Raw genomic sequence first — 15,282 nt, 5'->3', positions numbered from 1 at the left:
AATGCTGATTACAAAAATGACATTTTTTTTAGATTGGTCAAGGGGTTCAGAAGTTAGCACTTTCTAAATTCGCCGTGTACGTCACTTGCGACTCCACTTTGAATGACACGCATTAGGTTATAAATGATAGCATCTTCCCTCAGATTTGCCGTAGAAACTTCAAGTTTGTTTTCTTTGTTCAGGATAGTGTAAGCTTTCATTTAAATATGGTATCAATAACCATGTATTTTTTTAGAAAAATACATGACTAACTTCAAGAGCGAATTTCGTGCAATATCCCCCTTCAATTTCCCCTCAATTGTATATGTAGGTAGCTCAGCTCAGAGTGGGTACTGATGCCTGATGGAAAAATTGGGATGGGCAGTTCAGAGATAGGGTGATAAAAAAATATTTGCATCAAATGACATTAAAAGTTAATCTTTTACAAATGCTTATGTATTTAGCACAAAGCCTGAAGTACAATACGTTTTAAGGAATAATATTCAAAATTTATGTTCAGTGTGTGTAAAGGTAAGCCTAGGCGTAACCTGGCGAGGAGAAAGGGAAACATTTGCCCCATCACAAATTTATAGATTAATTAAAATTTACAAATAATAATTACAGTGGAACCCCGATTTCAAATTCCTCAATTTTACATTTTCCTGAATTTTACATTCAATCTCGGTGGTCCTAACATAGCTAATTGCTAAGAAATTTTCTTCGGTTTCACATTTTCTTGCATTTTAATTTTCTTCAGCTTGGTCCCCCTGAATCACGTAAAATCTAGGTTCCACTGTATCTAAATTAGTTTCAACTGTCTTCATTTTTTAAAAAAAATATAATCATCATTATTAGGATTCCCAAGTTTGGCAAATTTTCTTTGAGAATATTCTTTTTGTGCATTTTATCTCAATATGGAAGTTCTTTTTTGGCTACTCTTCATGGGGATACGTAGTAATATGTAGTAAGAATAAATAATACACATTTGTGCTGATTGAAGTTTTTCCGAATGGAGCCTTTTTGCCACATACCACAGAAAATCTCCTTGTGACGTGGTGGTTGGAACAGTTAAAAGACTTGTATAGACTTCTGCAGTAACAAGTAACAAGTGCGGCGATGAAGTACCAATTCCGTAGAAATAGTATTCAAGGCATATATTTCTTATTAGTCACGTAAGATGAAATGACAGCAACCCAGAGGAAAATGTGTCAGCGATTGCAAAGTACAACAACCGTACCATGAAGCTTAAGTATGCACTATTTTGAACTTAGGCTACAGGCTATTTACAGTATTCGGTAAGTTACTTTCTACAAGTAACCGAGTTACAGTTATACATTTAAAAAGTAACTCGGTTACAGTTACTGGTACTGTGAAAGTAACTTACAGTTAATGATCATTGATTTGTGTAAAAAATACACACAATCAATGATCTTGAAGACTTGCGTTTCAAGTTGCGTTTACTTATGTTTCTAGAACATAATATGTCTTCATATATTTACATTACTACTGCAAATAAATGATGGAACACAGAGTCAGCTTTGCTTGAACGATTTTAATTAAGAAGTCATTTGTATGCTGACCACGGTAACCGAGTTACAGTTGATTCCACTTGCACCTATTTCTTTCTCCTACATTCCAAGTTCAAAAAGATCCAAAGATCCACTCCTTCGACAATGACTTTTTCCTAGCTCGACAACCACATTCCAAACGAACGCAACAGTCCACCAAAACGACTAAAGTTTTCACATACAATTAGAAATGAATTGAATTAAAGCGTGCTTGTTCTAAAGTTAGCATGCAACAAAGCATAGCTTCCTTGCCAGTCCAGCAATTCCTAAATAAAAAGTAACTGTTACTTGTAACTAGTTACTTCGAAACTCTGGTTGTCTAACAGTCAATGCAAAAATAATAAGTGCTGATGAAATATGTTTTGTATAACTGTATGGTTTGACTGTTGTGAAGAAGTGGCTTTCTCAATTCCAACTCTAAACAGTTATGTAGTAGCTTGTGTGAGCGACTCAAACTTGTCTGTAAGATTGCTTCAAAAGTCCAAGTGAAAAAAGGAGATGCAGAATTAAATTCTTGCATCCACTTGGTCCATCAACTTCAACTGACCACAAAGTATTCTGTGTCCAGTGGACATTAACAGCACAAATGGAAGGGCATATGTACCTAGTGATAAGTCAAATACTTTAGTGTGTTCGAAATGGTCAAAATATTCTTCTAAAATGTGAACGACACTATTTATAGTACATGAAATTTTGGCAATGCATAGATGCATAGAGTACAATAGAGTAAATATTATTAGGTAGTATCTTCACGGGCGTAACTTGGCAACTATCTTTGAGTTGAGAGAATCACAAAGATTTCCATCCAATAAAAATAGTTGCCAAGATTATTTGCTAAATACATTTAAAAAATCAGAATTATTACTCTTTATTTGTTTATTTCTCAAGTGCCAGAGATTCACAAAATATACTTAACTAGTAAATTTTAATTGATCTATAAATTTGGGATGGGGCAAATGCTTCCCTTTACCCCCGCCAGGTTACACCTATGCTTATCTTCACACATACTGAAGAGAAATTTTGAATATTATACCTTAAAACATATCGTACTTCAGGCTTTGTGCTAAATACATAAGCATTTTAAATAAGATTCTTTTAATGTCATTTGATGCAAATAAATTTTTATCACCCTGTCTCTGAAATGCCCATCCCAATTTTTCCATCAGGCATTAGTACCCACTCTGAGCTACCTACATATACAACTGGGGGGAAATTGAAGGGTGCATTGCACGAAATTCACTCTTGAAGTTAGTAATTTATTTTTCTTATAAAATACATGAAACTATACATAACTTTAAAAATACATGGTTATTGATACCATATTTAAATAAAAGCTTCCACTATCCTGAACAAAGAAAACAAACTTGAAGTTTCTACGGGAAACCTGAGGGAAGATACTATCATTTATAACCTAATGCGTGTCATTCAAAGTGGAGTCGCAAGTGACGTACACGGAGACTTTAAAAAGTGCGTAACTTCTGAACCCCTTGACCAATCTAAAAAAAAATGTCATTTTTGTAATCAGCAATAAAAGTTCTATACGTATACCGAAGTTCATCAAAATCGGGGCTGGTGGGTGACATGGCCTGGATGAATTGACATGGAACTTATTTTTAACTTAAGGCAAGCAATCCAACCACACTAAGTGAGCGTTGCAAGTGTTAGATAGGCCTATATTCTGATTTGGGCGCCGCGGAAAAATCTTGAAACACTTGGCGCTTCGTGAAACTGGGAACCACTGCACTAATGTATAAATTAGAATGAAAATTCGTTGTAGATATTAGCCAGTGATTCATACTACCCAAATTTTCTCAACACCGCCCTCTCAAAAGTCCAATTTACCCTCTAGATTTACCCTTACACTCCCTAAAATTTTACGTCTTGTAATCAAGTGATCCCGGATTAGATACCCGATGGAGGCACATAATGGTCCAGTCCCGATTAGCCTCACTGTGCTTAAAGTGGACTTAAAACACCAAATGAACCAACCAACCAACTGTAAAATTTTCCCAGATGGAATTGTGGATAAACTCCGGACATCATTTACTTGTATTTCAACAAAATTATATTGAATTCAAAATGAAATTTAACAGAGGAGACACGCGCAGTCTTGTTTTCTCAGAAACAAGAAACAAGGTTGAACGAGATGTTGTACGCATATTACACCTGGTGACATAAATTTCACTCAAAACGCCGACACTTCAACAATACCTTACAAGCACCAACCCATACGTTGGCGCACACGAGTAGTCTTGACATGAAAAAGAAAAACAGCGGACAGACCACATGCACGAATTCATTAAGAGTTTGCACAAATTTTTGCTTGTCTAGTTCAAGTACACACATAACAAACGAAGGTATAAATCCATCATTTTATGTTTGGAACAATAGAGGAACATCTGCAACATGGCATCCTTGTCTGTATTCAGGTGAAATATGTCGATGACAATAGCACTGTGTGCGTGTACAAGGAAAAGGACGACTTGAAAATATTTACATAGTTTTTCGTTCACGGACGTCAGTAGCTTCTGAAGGTCTAGAGGAGAAGATCGGCAAGAGATGAAGAGAGCTTTGTGGATTGTTTTTGTGCTAGCTTGGGCAGGCGTTCTTGCACAGGAAGGTACGCAAAAATGGTCCTCCATTGGCCAGCTGTCTTATTTTCGCCTATTTGCTAAATTTTCTATTATTTTTTAATTACAAATGACTAGTTATTATTTGGGCTCAGCCGATACCATTTTACTGGTACCGATGTTTGAAAATTGTTGCAATGAAAAGTTGTAAAAATATTAATTAATATTAGTGGGTGTGTATTGTAACACGACTATAAGCATCAATTTTCTAGATTTGCTATAAAATGTTAAAAAATTACATCACGATATAAAATTATCTGTCACGTAATGACAAAATACAGTTTTCACATAATATTGGTACAATATGAATGGAAACTGCGCATTTTGCATAATAACATTCAGAATAATTAGACTCTGTGGAACTGCCGCGCGGCTTTTTTGCAGACCCCGCGAACAATCAAAACCCCGGAATCGGTAAATAGAATCTAATCGACAGTTACCATTCCGACACCACTGCTCTCGGCTGATACCGATACCACTACTTTCAGCTGATACCGATACCACCGCTCTCAGCCGATACCGATACCTATACCACTACTTTAGGCTGATACCGAAACCACTGCTCTCGGCCAATACAGACGCCACTGTTCTCAGCCGATACCGATGCCACTGCTATAGGCCTATACCTATACCACTGTTCTTGGCCGATACCGATACATCGGCGTCGGTATCGATTCAACCATGGTTATTATTACGGCAAGGATTTTGATAACCTTAAAACTGTCAAAAAATGACCATCAAAAAATGCATTTATGACCTAATACATCCGAGAAAATGCCCTATAAACTTAGAAAAAATGACCTAAAAATTCTGAAAGCTTTGTAAAACAAATTTATAAATTACCAAGAGAAATTCAAATTACACATTAACGTTACGGTATCTATCACATGTTCATTGCGTATGGTAGTACAAGTAAGAAAGTTCACTTTTTGTCATCTTTTACACTTTAAGTACTGAGTTGCAGTAGACAATGAAATGTGGAATACCGTTTTTGTTTTGAACTATAATTACTTTATTTGTGCACATTTTGATATGAAAATTCAACAAAAAAATACAATACACATTCCTTTTTCAAAAAAACACTCAGAATATTTGAAATAATTAATGTGCTTTTGAAGAGAAAAACATTAGTGAATAAAGTGCGAAATGTCAACAAAATGAAAGTGGGGGGATAATGTGGAATACAGTATTGCACATTACCCTCATAATTAGAGATTACACAACTTTGACACACAGCCTTATTGTTCTGTTCATTTATGTTAATTCGACATTGGTTATGCAGTTAAATGAAAAACTACAAATTTACTTGCAAAAATCGCAAATAAACACATCTCCCTCTGATGCACTACAGAGCTCATGGGCCCAGAATTCACACAATATACACTGGATCCACTTACTGCCTGGAACAGTCGACCAATTCTCTCCACAGAACAAGCACTCAGTGTCTGGGTTCCTCGGACCTACACTTTCACCAATCACACTACAATGATCAGAGGTGATTCCATCACTTTCAATGGCTGATTCACTTGTTGTACTTGCAATGTCTTCCTGCTTCTTGCCACGCTGCGTTCTGGATTTTGTTATTTCATCTTTTCCTTTCCCTTCACACTGATTTGATTCTTTGAAGATACATCTCTTGCACGAGTTGCTTTTCTTTGACTTCTTGTTTTCTGATTCATGTTGTAGAGAATATTTATAAGGTGTTCCTGTGAGTACAGTTGACGAAGTGGTTCTGCTTCCCCTCTTGGATTGTGCATTACTTGTAGTTGGAACTGGAGATTTATCCCATGGTGTTACTGCGTGGTTGGGTTGAGTTGATCGGCGAGTGTAGACAGCATTTGTAGACTTTTCACTTGCTGAAGTTGTTTCCTGTACAGGCGGTGTGGGATTTTCAGTTGGCGAAGATGTGGATGGTTGTGGATTAACACTATCAGGAGGTAGAGAGACGTCATTACTGGCTGTGTTGGTAGTTCCAATTAAATCACTAGCCCTAAAAACGTTTGGATTCAGGGGATGAATCTCTGTGCATTTGAATCCATTAACAGCAATCTCGCCCGACTGAGCACGTAGGTAAGCTCTGGAAAATAGTTCTCCTACGACAAAATGAGTTGCTCTTCTCCCATGGTTACAATCTCAACTCCTCATTGTAATATCTCTTCAGAGGGCCCAAGAATGTTCTATCAAGAGGTTGTAGCTTATGTGTCGAGTGTGGTGGCAAAGAAATTATAACAACAGGTTCTTCCCGAGCTAGGTCAATAACCTCAATATTCCTGGTGTGGCTGTAGTGGCCATCAAGTATGAGGAGTAGTGGGTCATCTTTCCTTGGCTTCACTTTACTGATGAAGTGACGAAACCAGTTAGTGAATATTGAGAGTTGAATCCAGCCTGAGGGATGGTACGCTGTAATGGAATCTGGAGGTGCATATTTCATCAGTTGAACATTTTCATTTTTCCTTGGAAAAATTAACATGGGAGGGACAAATGAACCACCCGCACTCATACATGTTACTACAGTTATTAGTGATCCTCGCTCAGCGGATGTCAGAGTACCCACCTGTCTTTTCCCCTTTAATGCAATAATTTTGTCCTGTTTGGTTTGCACCACAGTAAGTCCACTCTCATCTACGTTATACACACGGTCAGGGGGGTGGGAATTGAACTCCTTGTAGGCATCTTCCAAGTTGTTGAAAAATTTAGCCACATTTTCGCGACTGAAGCCATTTACTCTCGCAAATAAGGTTCCAGTGGGATTTCGAAGAGTCACTACATCTTTATGTCTTTGCATAAACAATCTAAACCAGTCTTTACCAGCACATTCTCTTACCACAGAGAATGGGTGCTTCACATTATTTCGAACAACTAATTGATAAGCAACTGAACAAATGTCACGTTTTGTGAGTCAATAGTAACAAGATTCCATTTCTAAGACATAACTGACATGATCATTTTTCATGGCTGGAGAGAAGATTGGCTTTCGACCTACTCGTATGCTTGCAGCGTCAACTGCAGATTTGTCAGAATGTTCTCTAACTAAATGAAATAATGTGGTCCGTGGAACATCATATGTCTTGCTGGCACGCAGAAATCCTGTTTCTTTTTGCCTGACTGCTGTCACTGCTTGCGTCATTTTCTCTGGCTCCCACTTCTTCTGCTGTACTCCTCCTTTCGGCATTCTGGGAGGGTCTGTGAATCTGCAAAATATAAAGAGACCATTTTGAGCATTAAATATGCAGATTAAATATATATGATTTTTTGTCATAATACATTTACAGCAATTATTCTATCTTAACATGGGCACAATTTCAATTTTTTTCCTGCAAGGGTTTAGGAAAATCTAATTTCGTAATAAGAACAGTAATAAGGGCTGAAGAAGGAATGGCTGCCGCATAATAAGATCAATGTCGAGGGAATATTTGCCAAAAATGTTCTCATTAACAAGTTGCAGAAATTTTGAGGGTGTCTTGAACCCCCCCACAACATGATAAACATTCTCTGCCATTTAGCTGTACCTTATAACTGCATGCAGGAAGTCATAAAACTATAAAAATGTGATTTTAACAAATTGTATCAAGGCCTGAAAAAGATACGGTAATGTGGAATAGTATTCCACATTAACCACCCTCATCTATTCCACATTACCCGCTAACTACTTTTCTTTTTTAATCTTAAATTAGATAATAACGGAAACTTCCAGGACACCTAATTGACAATGCTTATTTAGCTACGACATTGGTGAACAATTTCACATAGAACACTTGCAGAAATCTTACCTTGTGTTTGCTTTGTGTGTACAAAACGGCGGTAACGAAAGAAAGTCCGCTCCCTCCAAAACAGCTTTACGTGCTCTGTCAGCAAACATTCACAGTGGATGGCGGGGGTTGCTTCAGTGCTGACATCTGTACATACCGTCTGATGGTTCTAAACTACCCCGATAGATGGTAGACGTATGTAGTTGTAAATATCATGGTATTCCACTTTTGCCGACCATTCCACATTCGCCGTCTCTACTCTATTTGTTGCTTCAAACACAGTCATTCAGAATTACGCTGAAGACAATGAGACGAGAGTCGGGAACCTCTCTACTTCAAAGGGTTATATTTGCATGTAAAATGTCCCTTCTTTCACCAGAATGTAGAAAAATGCATAATATGACTGACTTAAACGGTTTATAAAGTTTAAAAAATGACCTTCACTCCAAAAAGGCATCCCAATTTATTCACTTACGTGTAAAACACGTTCCTATCTGCTTATGCAACGTTTCTGCCTTACCAAAAAAATGATGCATTTGCATCAAAATCCTAGCCCTAGCTTATTATGTTTCTATAATAATGACTTTTAATATAATCATATGAAATATAACAGTGGCGAATTAGTGACAGTTTCACTTAAGACACCAGACAAAATAACTAGCGGACTCGTTGGTCAAGCGGGTTTCGATTTGTTGTTGGGTTCGGATTCTGGCCTGGACACGAGTGTTCTACATGAGTATCCCTTCATCACTCATTCTCATCATCGCGATTAGTCAAAAGTGACAGAAAGCGACTTGAAAAATAACGAAACTAAAGGGGGATGTTACATTTAATATAACCTTAAATACCATACCTTGTATTCAAGGGTTCTCTGGTTTGACCCAAGTGAAAGCATAGATGTTCGATCCCGCTTTAAACTGAAAGTCCAGTTCCCATTAATCTATCAGAGCATCAAGTGAACTTAAACAAGTATTAACAGAACTTTTTTTTTAAATAAAATACTTAAAATGTGCATTTAGGATAAAGCAGCAATTATTTGCAAGGGCCAGTTAGTGGAAAACAGGCTACCCTATATAATTATGAGGCTATTCGCTCATCTTAAAAGTAATCCCCGTAGGCGTTGAGACATTTGTCTCACAGTCCTGGCAGTAGGTCAATGGCAGCCCTGTAGAAGGTGGGTGGTTGCTGCAACAACCAATCACCCCTCATCGTCCGAGTTGAACCGGCGACCACGCGGTGCCCGTTTCAGCTTAACAAAGATGGCATAATCACACGGGGACATGTCCGGGCTCTAAGGTGGGTGCTGGAGTGATTCCCACAGAAATATTTGTAACAGTTCCCGGACATTGGTCGTATGTGGACCTGCATTACCTCCGACTCCACTCACTCAGCTGCGGCAGAGATAAACACTGTTCCCCATACACTGCCGCCATTCGACGGTGAATGTCTCGCGTACTAGCGCCTTCCTCCACCGGGAAACGCACGACTGCTCGCTGCTCTTCCTTACTGGCCTCCATGATATGCCGGACGGCACGTCCCTGCACGTCTGCACTTCACACGGCTCATACAAGCCTGCGACGCTACTGCCATCTACCGGGCGACAACGGAACCCCCTTCCAGTGGCAGGAGTTTCGTGGAGCCGCGGCATCTACACGTCAAGGTGGCCTGTTTTCCACTGACTGACCCACGTAGTTATCTTGCCTGCTCGTGAAAGGGAGCTCTCGACAGGGGCTGCCCACTTCCTTAGTCTCCCCTTTGGTGTCGTCACTGGATCCTATAACCTGGGGCGGGCATTTAAAAAAGAATACCGATCTTTGTTAGCTTTGGATATGTTATGGGTTGATGACTGGGTTTTAGATGCCAAGACAGTCTGATCACTTTTAACATTACAGTTTTTAGTTTGTTTTAAGAGCCCTGGGGGATGGAATTGTTTTTAGCACTGGAACGTTCATATTTTAAGTGCAGTTCTTTATAGAATTAAAAATTATAAGTTATGATGAATATATTTTCTTTGTCGAGAATATGGCGGAGGAGACCAAGCCCGACAGCCCTCCTTCAATACGCCACTGATAGCTAGTAGTCCTTAGAACATGCTCACTTAGTACATATATATATATTCCAGTTTTAATTCCGCAAATGTGTATCTTGGTTGTTCATTAAATATCCAGTAATGTCTTATATTCGAATTGAATTTTCAGGCACAACTGAAGAAGGAGCCACAACAGGTGATGAGGTAACAAGCATAGATGTTCCCTTAACATCTAACCAATCACCTTCTGTGAACGAAGAAGTGACTACTGAAGCGCCGAGCGAAACACCTGCTGACGGGAATGAACCAACCGAAATCCCGAGCGAAACACCTGCTGACGGGAATGAACCAACCGAAACGCCGAGCGAAACACCTGCTGACGAGACTGAACCAACCGAAACATCTACTGACGAACCAACCACGGAATCCACACCTGAACCTACAACGATACCTACAACGACCGTGTTCGTACCAAGGGATTACAATTATTCTAAAGTTTTGGAACTGTCTCTTCTCTTCTACGAGGCCCAGAGATCTGGAAAGCTTCCAGCGAACAATCGCATCACCTGGCGTAGAGATTCTGCCCTGAATGACTCTGGAGTAAACGGAGAAGATTTGACTGGTGGATATTATGACGGTAGGTGGATTAATTGCTTTCTTCCGTGGCTCGTGGGTGCTTTCGTTTTCCTGACCGTTGATTGGCTATATTGTTAGATTAGAACTTCATTGTTTTCGAGGGTGGTGGCTTAATTTTAGATTTCAAGGAAATATCTCTTTAGATATCCAAATAGGCAGTCATTTGTTTTAGATGTTAAGAGGGGGAATCGCTTCTTTTAGATGTCAAGAGCAGTGATGTGCCGTACACTATAAGTTTACGTCTACATGCGTTGTCTACACGTAATCTACGCGTAGATTACATTGGGTTGTAGTTTACATAGACTACGTAGACAATCTAAAGTGCATAAAATTAATTTTCAAGGCTTTTATGAAAGGAAAGTGACATTTTCAACTATATTGGTTCCCAACGAACTGTCAAGAATCCTATTTACCACAAAATTTCTCTCCTCTTCTATCATCAACTACGGAAGAAGATAAATAGTATGCAAAAAAGACAACAGATGGCAGTTATGAGACAAAATTCGTCTTTTTCCCCCAAAAAACACTAGAATATTTCCTACGTCAGGTTTTTTCCTACGTGAGAAATTGTTCGAATTTGGAAGGAAGAGCATGAAAAGTTCTCCTGACACATCAGCAACTGATACGCAGTATAATTTTGTTTTACTTCCACGGCGCCCTTTCCTAAGTTATCATCTTTCGCCATGTTGTTTACATAGATTACGTCACCTACGTGTATAAAATAGTCTACGTGTAGAATGTAGACTATCGTTGTTCACGCGTAGACACACATCTCTGGTCAAGAGAGACAATGTCTTGGTTTAGACGTCAAAAGGATAATCGCTTGTTTTATATGCGTCAACAGGGTCAATAGCTTGTTTTAAACATCAAAACAAGCAATCGCTTGTTGCATACATAAAGAGAGGAAATCGCTTGTTTTGGACGTCAAAAGGGGACGCTTTTTGTTTTAGACATCGAAAGGAGAATAGCTTGTTTTAGTTGTTCAAAGTTGGCAATGACAATTTCTTTTATATTAACTGACTTTTTTATTTTATTTTATTTTAATTAATTAAAACACAACAGGCGCATGCCCAATTACAGTGTTCAATATGGGATGACACCATTACATAAACAAGAACATAACTAAGAAAATTAACAAGAAATATGAATGATGCAATATACATTTTACTTTTAAGAATAATTGAGAGAAATTAACTATTAGATTATAGAAGCAAAGGGAACACAGAGACAAAGCAACAATAAATGACGTTAAACTGTTGGATGTAACCTTACAAGCTGAATGAAAACCAAAATTCAATGAACAAAACAAAACAAAACATACAGAAATTCAGGGAATAGATCTTATGTTACAATTACATTTAAATAGGTCTACGCTTGGATTATTCTTAGAAACTAAATTAAATAAGTTGCACATTCTCCTCATGGGTTCAGCTTCGGTCATTTTGGTTCTTCCAAGGGGGATTTGAAAGAGATCAGTTGTATTTACGGTAGGGACAGTGCGAGAAAGGAAGAGCTCTTCTCAAGCAGCTTTGGCCATACTTAAAACAAGCTCAACATGAGCATATGAGCTTTTTGCTCTAGTGTGGAGCTCTTCCTAATCCAAGATTTTTGTAAAAATGCCCTCGGGAATTTTTCAGAAAGGAAGAGCTCCCTCAGATTGATTTGCCTATACTTATAAAAGGCACTTCTGTGAGATTGTTGTCCATAAATTTGTTAAAAATATGCCCCTCTTGATATTTTTTTTTGGTCACACTTAAAACTAGGCCACCCACACCCATACACACCTACACCCACCCACACCCACCCACACATATTTACTTCCGGTCTACTTCCGGTCCACTTCCGGTCCACTTCCGGTCTACTTCCGGTCCACTTCCGGTCCACTTCCGGTCCACTTCCGGTTTAAGTTCAATTGGACACCAGGCTCATCTTGCATATTTAATATTAAAATAATGTAATGCTTCTAGAATTGCTCTGTGACTCTCTCATTTCTTACATCATAAACATATGATTTTTCACCTATGAGAATAACACTACATATGGTGTCATCGGGTAATGCCTCGTAGAATTCACAGATAATTTTAATGTTTGTCCTGTCATTAACCACAACCTGTTTCCTTTTTGAAGCATTGATGACAAACATGGGTCTCCGTGCTTTGAATTCATCTGGTGTGTAATACATGTCAGTATTGCCAGTAGTGACACGCTTGAAGGAAGAAAATGCCTCATATAATTTGAGGAAATCATCCTTGGACATGTCTAAATTATAATTTTCTCTAGGAAATACCTCATTTCTGCCATTTTTAAGATATATGTTCTTGATGTTGCAGCTATCAAATTTACTCGAATTTTTTTCCTGATTATTGTGTCTTCCAGTCTGAAACAGTACCACCACAAAATCAGGCATGTCGTATTGTATACTGGAGAATGAATTTGTAGCATCAAACTCATAATAAGTACCAGTTGCGGGCTTCTGTACGCATTGATATGTATAAAATTGCAGAGGAACCTGTGGATTTTTTATTATATCTGCTTTGTATTTAAGAGCATAACTGGCCTCATATTCAACAACCGGGATTCTTAACTCCATAGTCTGAATAATGCATTTGCCTGCATCTGGTAAGGTATTAGGCAGAGCTTCCCCTGTAGAGTTTAATGTGCTGTACCTCATCAAAGCATTATTATCATTGGCAGCTCTTCTAAATGTAATTCTTAACCCACCCTTCCACATAATATCTTTGTAATCCGAGAAGAATCCTGGCAACAGGCGCATTGGGAACAGCACTGTGTGGCTCTTAGATATAATTTTATCACCAGCCTCAAATCCGCCTATTTTGTAGTATGATGCCTCGGTTTTGGATAATTTTAATGTGGCCAAAGCTGTGGAGGTAATACCGGGATAATCCACTCTGTTTATAACAACGCCATGCTTTCTGATCTCAATTTCAGAGAACAGATGCGGCACAAAATTGTCCACCAATCTTATATTTGAATTTGCCGGATAATCTGTTCCATCGAGCTTTACAACATCAAATTTGATGTATAGATCTGCTCTGTGAGGGTGTATAAATCCATCCCCTACATCAAGATCAACCTCAATCTCTGTGTTGGGTTGATTTAAATTTGCAAATGTCCTCCTGTTTGGGGGGAATGATTGTAGCTCATAACTCTCAATATTTTCCATTGTATGTATTTTTATTTAAATATTAATCTCTATGATAGCAGTTGTTGTGGCTCCAGCAAAATCAACTAATTCTTCTTTTTCATTAGTGACCATCAACTCAATGTAATCTATTCTGTTATGGCACACAGGAAAATATAATGTTGGGGATGGATTGTAGATGATGGGCTCCATGAATTCGGAATTAGGTTTGAATGTTGCAATGATGCCAGTTTGTTTGTGAGTGCCTATGCCATTTGATTTGGTGATCATACCCTCAGCCACATTACAGTGAATATTCAGAGTTTCTATGGCTAAGAATTTAGGTATATTCATAGCAGTGTGTTTGATGGCCGGTTCAAGTTTTGTGTTGTTCTCAAAGCCTAACAGCTCTCCTATAGTACCCAGATGCACTGTTTCTGTAGCAGATACAATCTCTACTCTGTGAGTGACAGAATTTTGACTTAACACTATACCTCTGGGTAATTGAGCATTTAGAGTGGATAGATTATATTGTCCTGGAGTGATGACAATTTTTTGATCCCCTACTGCAATTTTGTTGTTGTGGTGTGTAATATTAGGGATCAAGTACATGCCGTAAAATGCTCTGAGGGCTATTGTTTTGGGATATACTATGTCATCATGCAATTTGAGTTTCAATATTGAATTTTGGCTGGTGAGATGGAATACCCCCATGATGTTTTAAATACCACAAGGCCTTTTGAAAATTTTCAATTGATGGTTTATTTATTTGAGACATATATCTGAGAACAGATAAACACAAATGTCCGCAATTAACATCTTTGAAGTTTTGAACACGGGCATTATTGTAATAAAGATTAGCTGAATTTAGATATTTTATTAAATTTTCAGGTGGAACACCTCCAAATGAATCAAACACAAATGCCTCATTGTTTAAATATTTAAGATAACAAATCCAGTGAGTGCCCTGATTTTTGTACTCATCCAAATTAACAATGCCACACTCTTTGTTGAGTGGTTGTTCCGGTAAAGAATCAGACATGTACACACCTCTAAAATGTTTGATGCCCAGTGGCTTGATTAAAGCTTCAATATCTTGGTTTGTAAGCGGCTCTTGTTTTTTTTAAACTTATTCATGGCTCTCTTAACACCTTTGCCTTTTTTCTCCATGGCCAGGTTATGGCGCCTCTGCTCATCTAATTCTGCCCTATTTTTCTTGGCATCTATTACTGTTTTTGCTATGGCAGCTGATCCCCCAGCCAAGCTCCCCACAGCCCCGAGAGCAGCTAAGATGGCAGGGATAGTAAATATGAAACCCCCCACATGTGATTTTTTTCTTGATTGCTGTAATTTTTTTAATTGGGGGGTGCTAAGCAACAATTTCATACCATGTCCCTTTGCAAGACAAGAGCTTTTTTTCTAGCGCTGCTTTTTGGTCAAGAGGCTATCAATAGGCCCAAGAGATTTGAGACCTGCATAAGGTATTTGATACATAACACCCTTGGCCTTCATTGTAGGTTTATTATATACATGTTCACAGCCCCCACCC

The 15,282-nt window shown here is 38.4% G+C and overlaps 1 protein-coding gene across 1 annotated transcript in view; it reads left to right on the top strand.

Moving 5' to 3' along the window:
* The first annotated feature begins 4,055 nt into the window (after nt 1-4,055).
* The window catches only part of LOC146001954 (uncharacterized), a 66,167-nt gene continuing 54,940 nt past the window's right edge, over nt 4,056-15,282 (top strand). Inside the window, exons 1-2 of the mRNA XM_083139672.1 lie at nt 4,056-4,167; nt 10,125-10,592. Of these exons, the coding sequence (XP_082995798.1) occupies nt 4,107-4,167; nt 10,125-10,592 (529 nt within the window). The 5' untranslated portion in view covers nt 4,056-4,106. The remainder of the gene's footprint in view (nt 4,168-10,124; nt 10,593-15,282) is intronic.

This window comes from Lepisma saccharinum, chromosome 18, assembly GCF_977018435.1.
Source record: "Lepisma saccharinum chromosome 18, izLepSacc3.1, whole genome shotgun sequence".
NCBI classification, from domain to species: Eukaryota; Metazoa; Arthropoda; class Insecta; order Zygentoma; family Lepismatidae; genus Lepisma; species Lepisma saccharinum.
The sequence above is the reverse complement of the archived record's forward strand: the minus strand, read 5'-3'. Positions and strand labels throughout refer to the sequence as shown.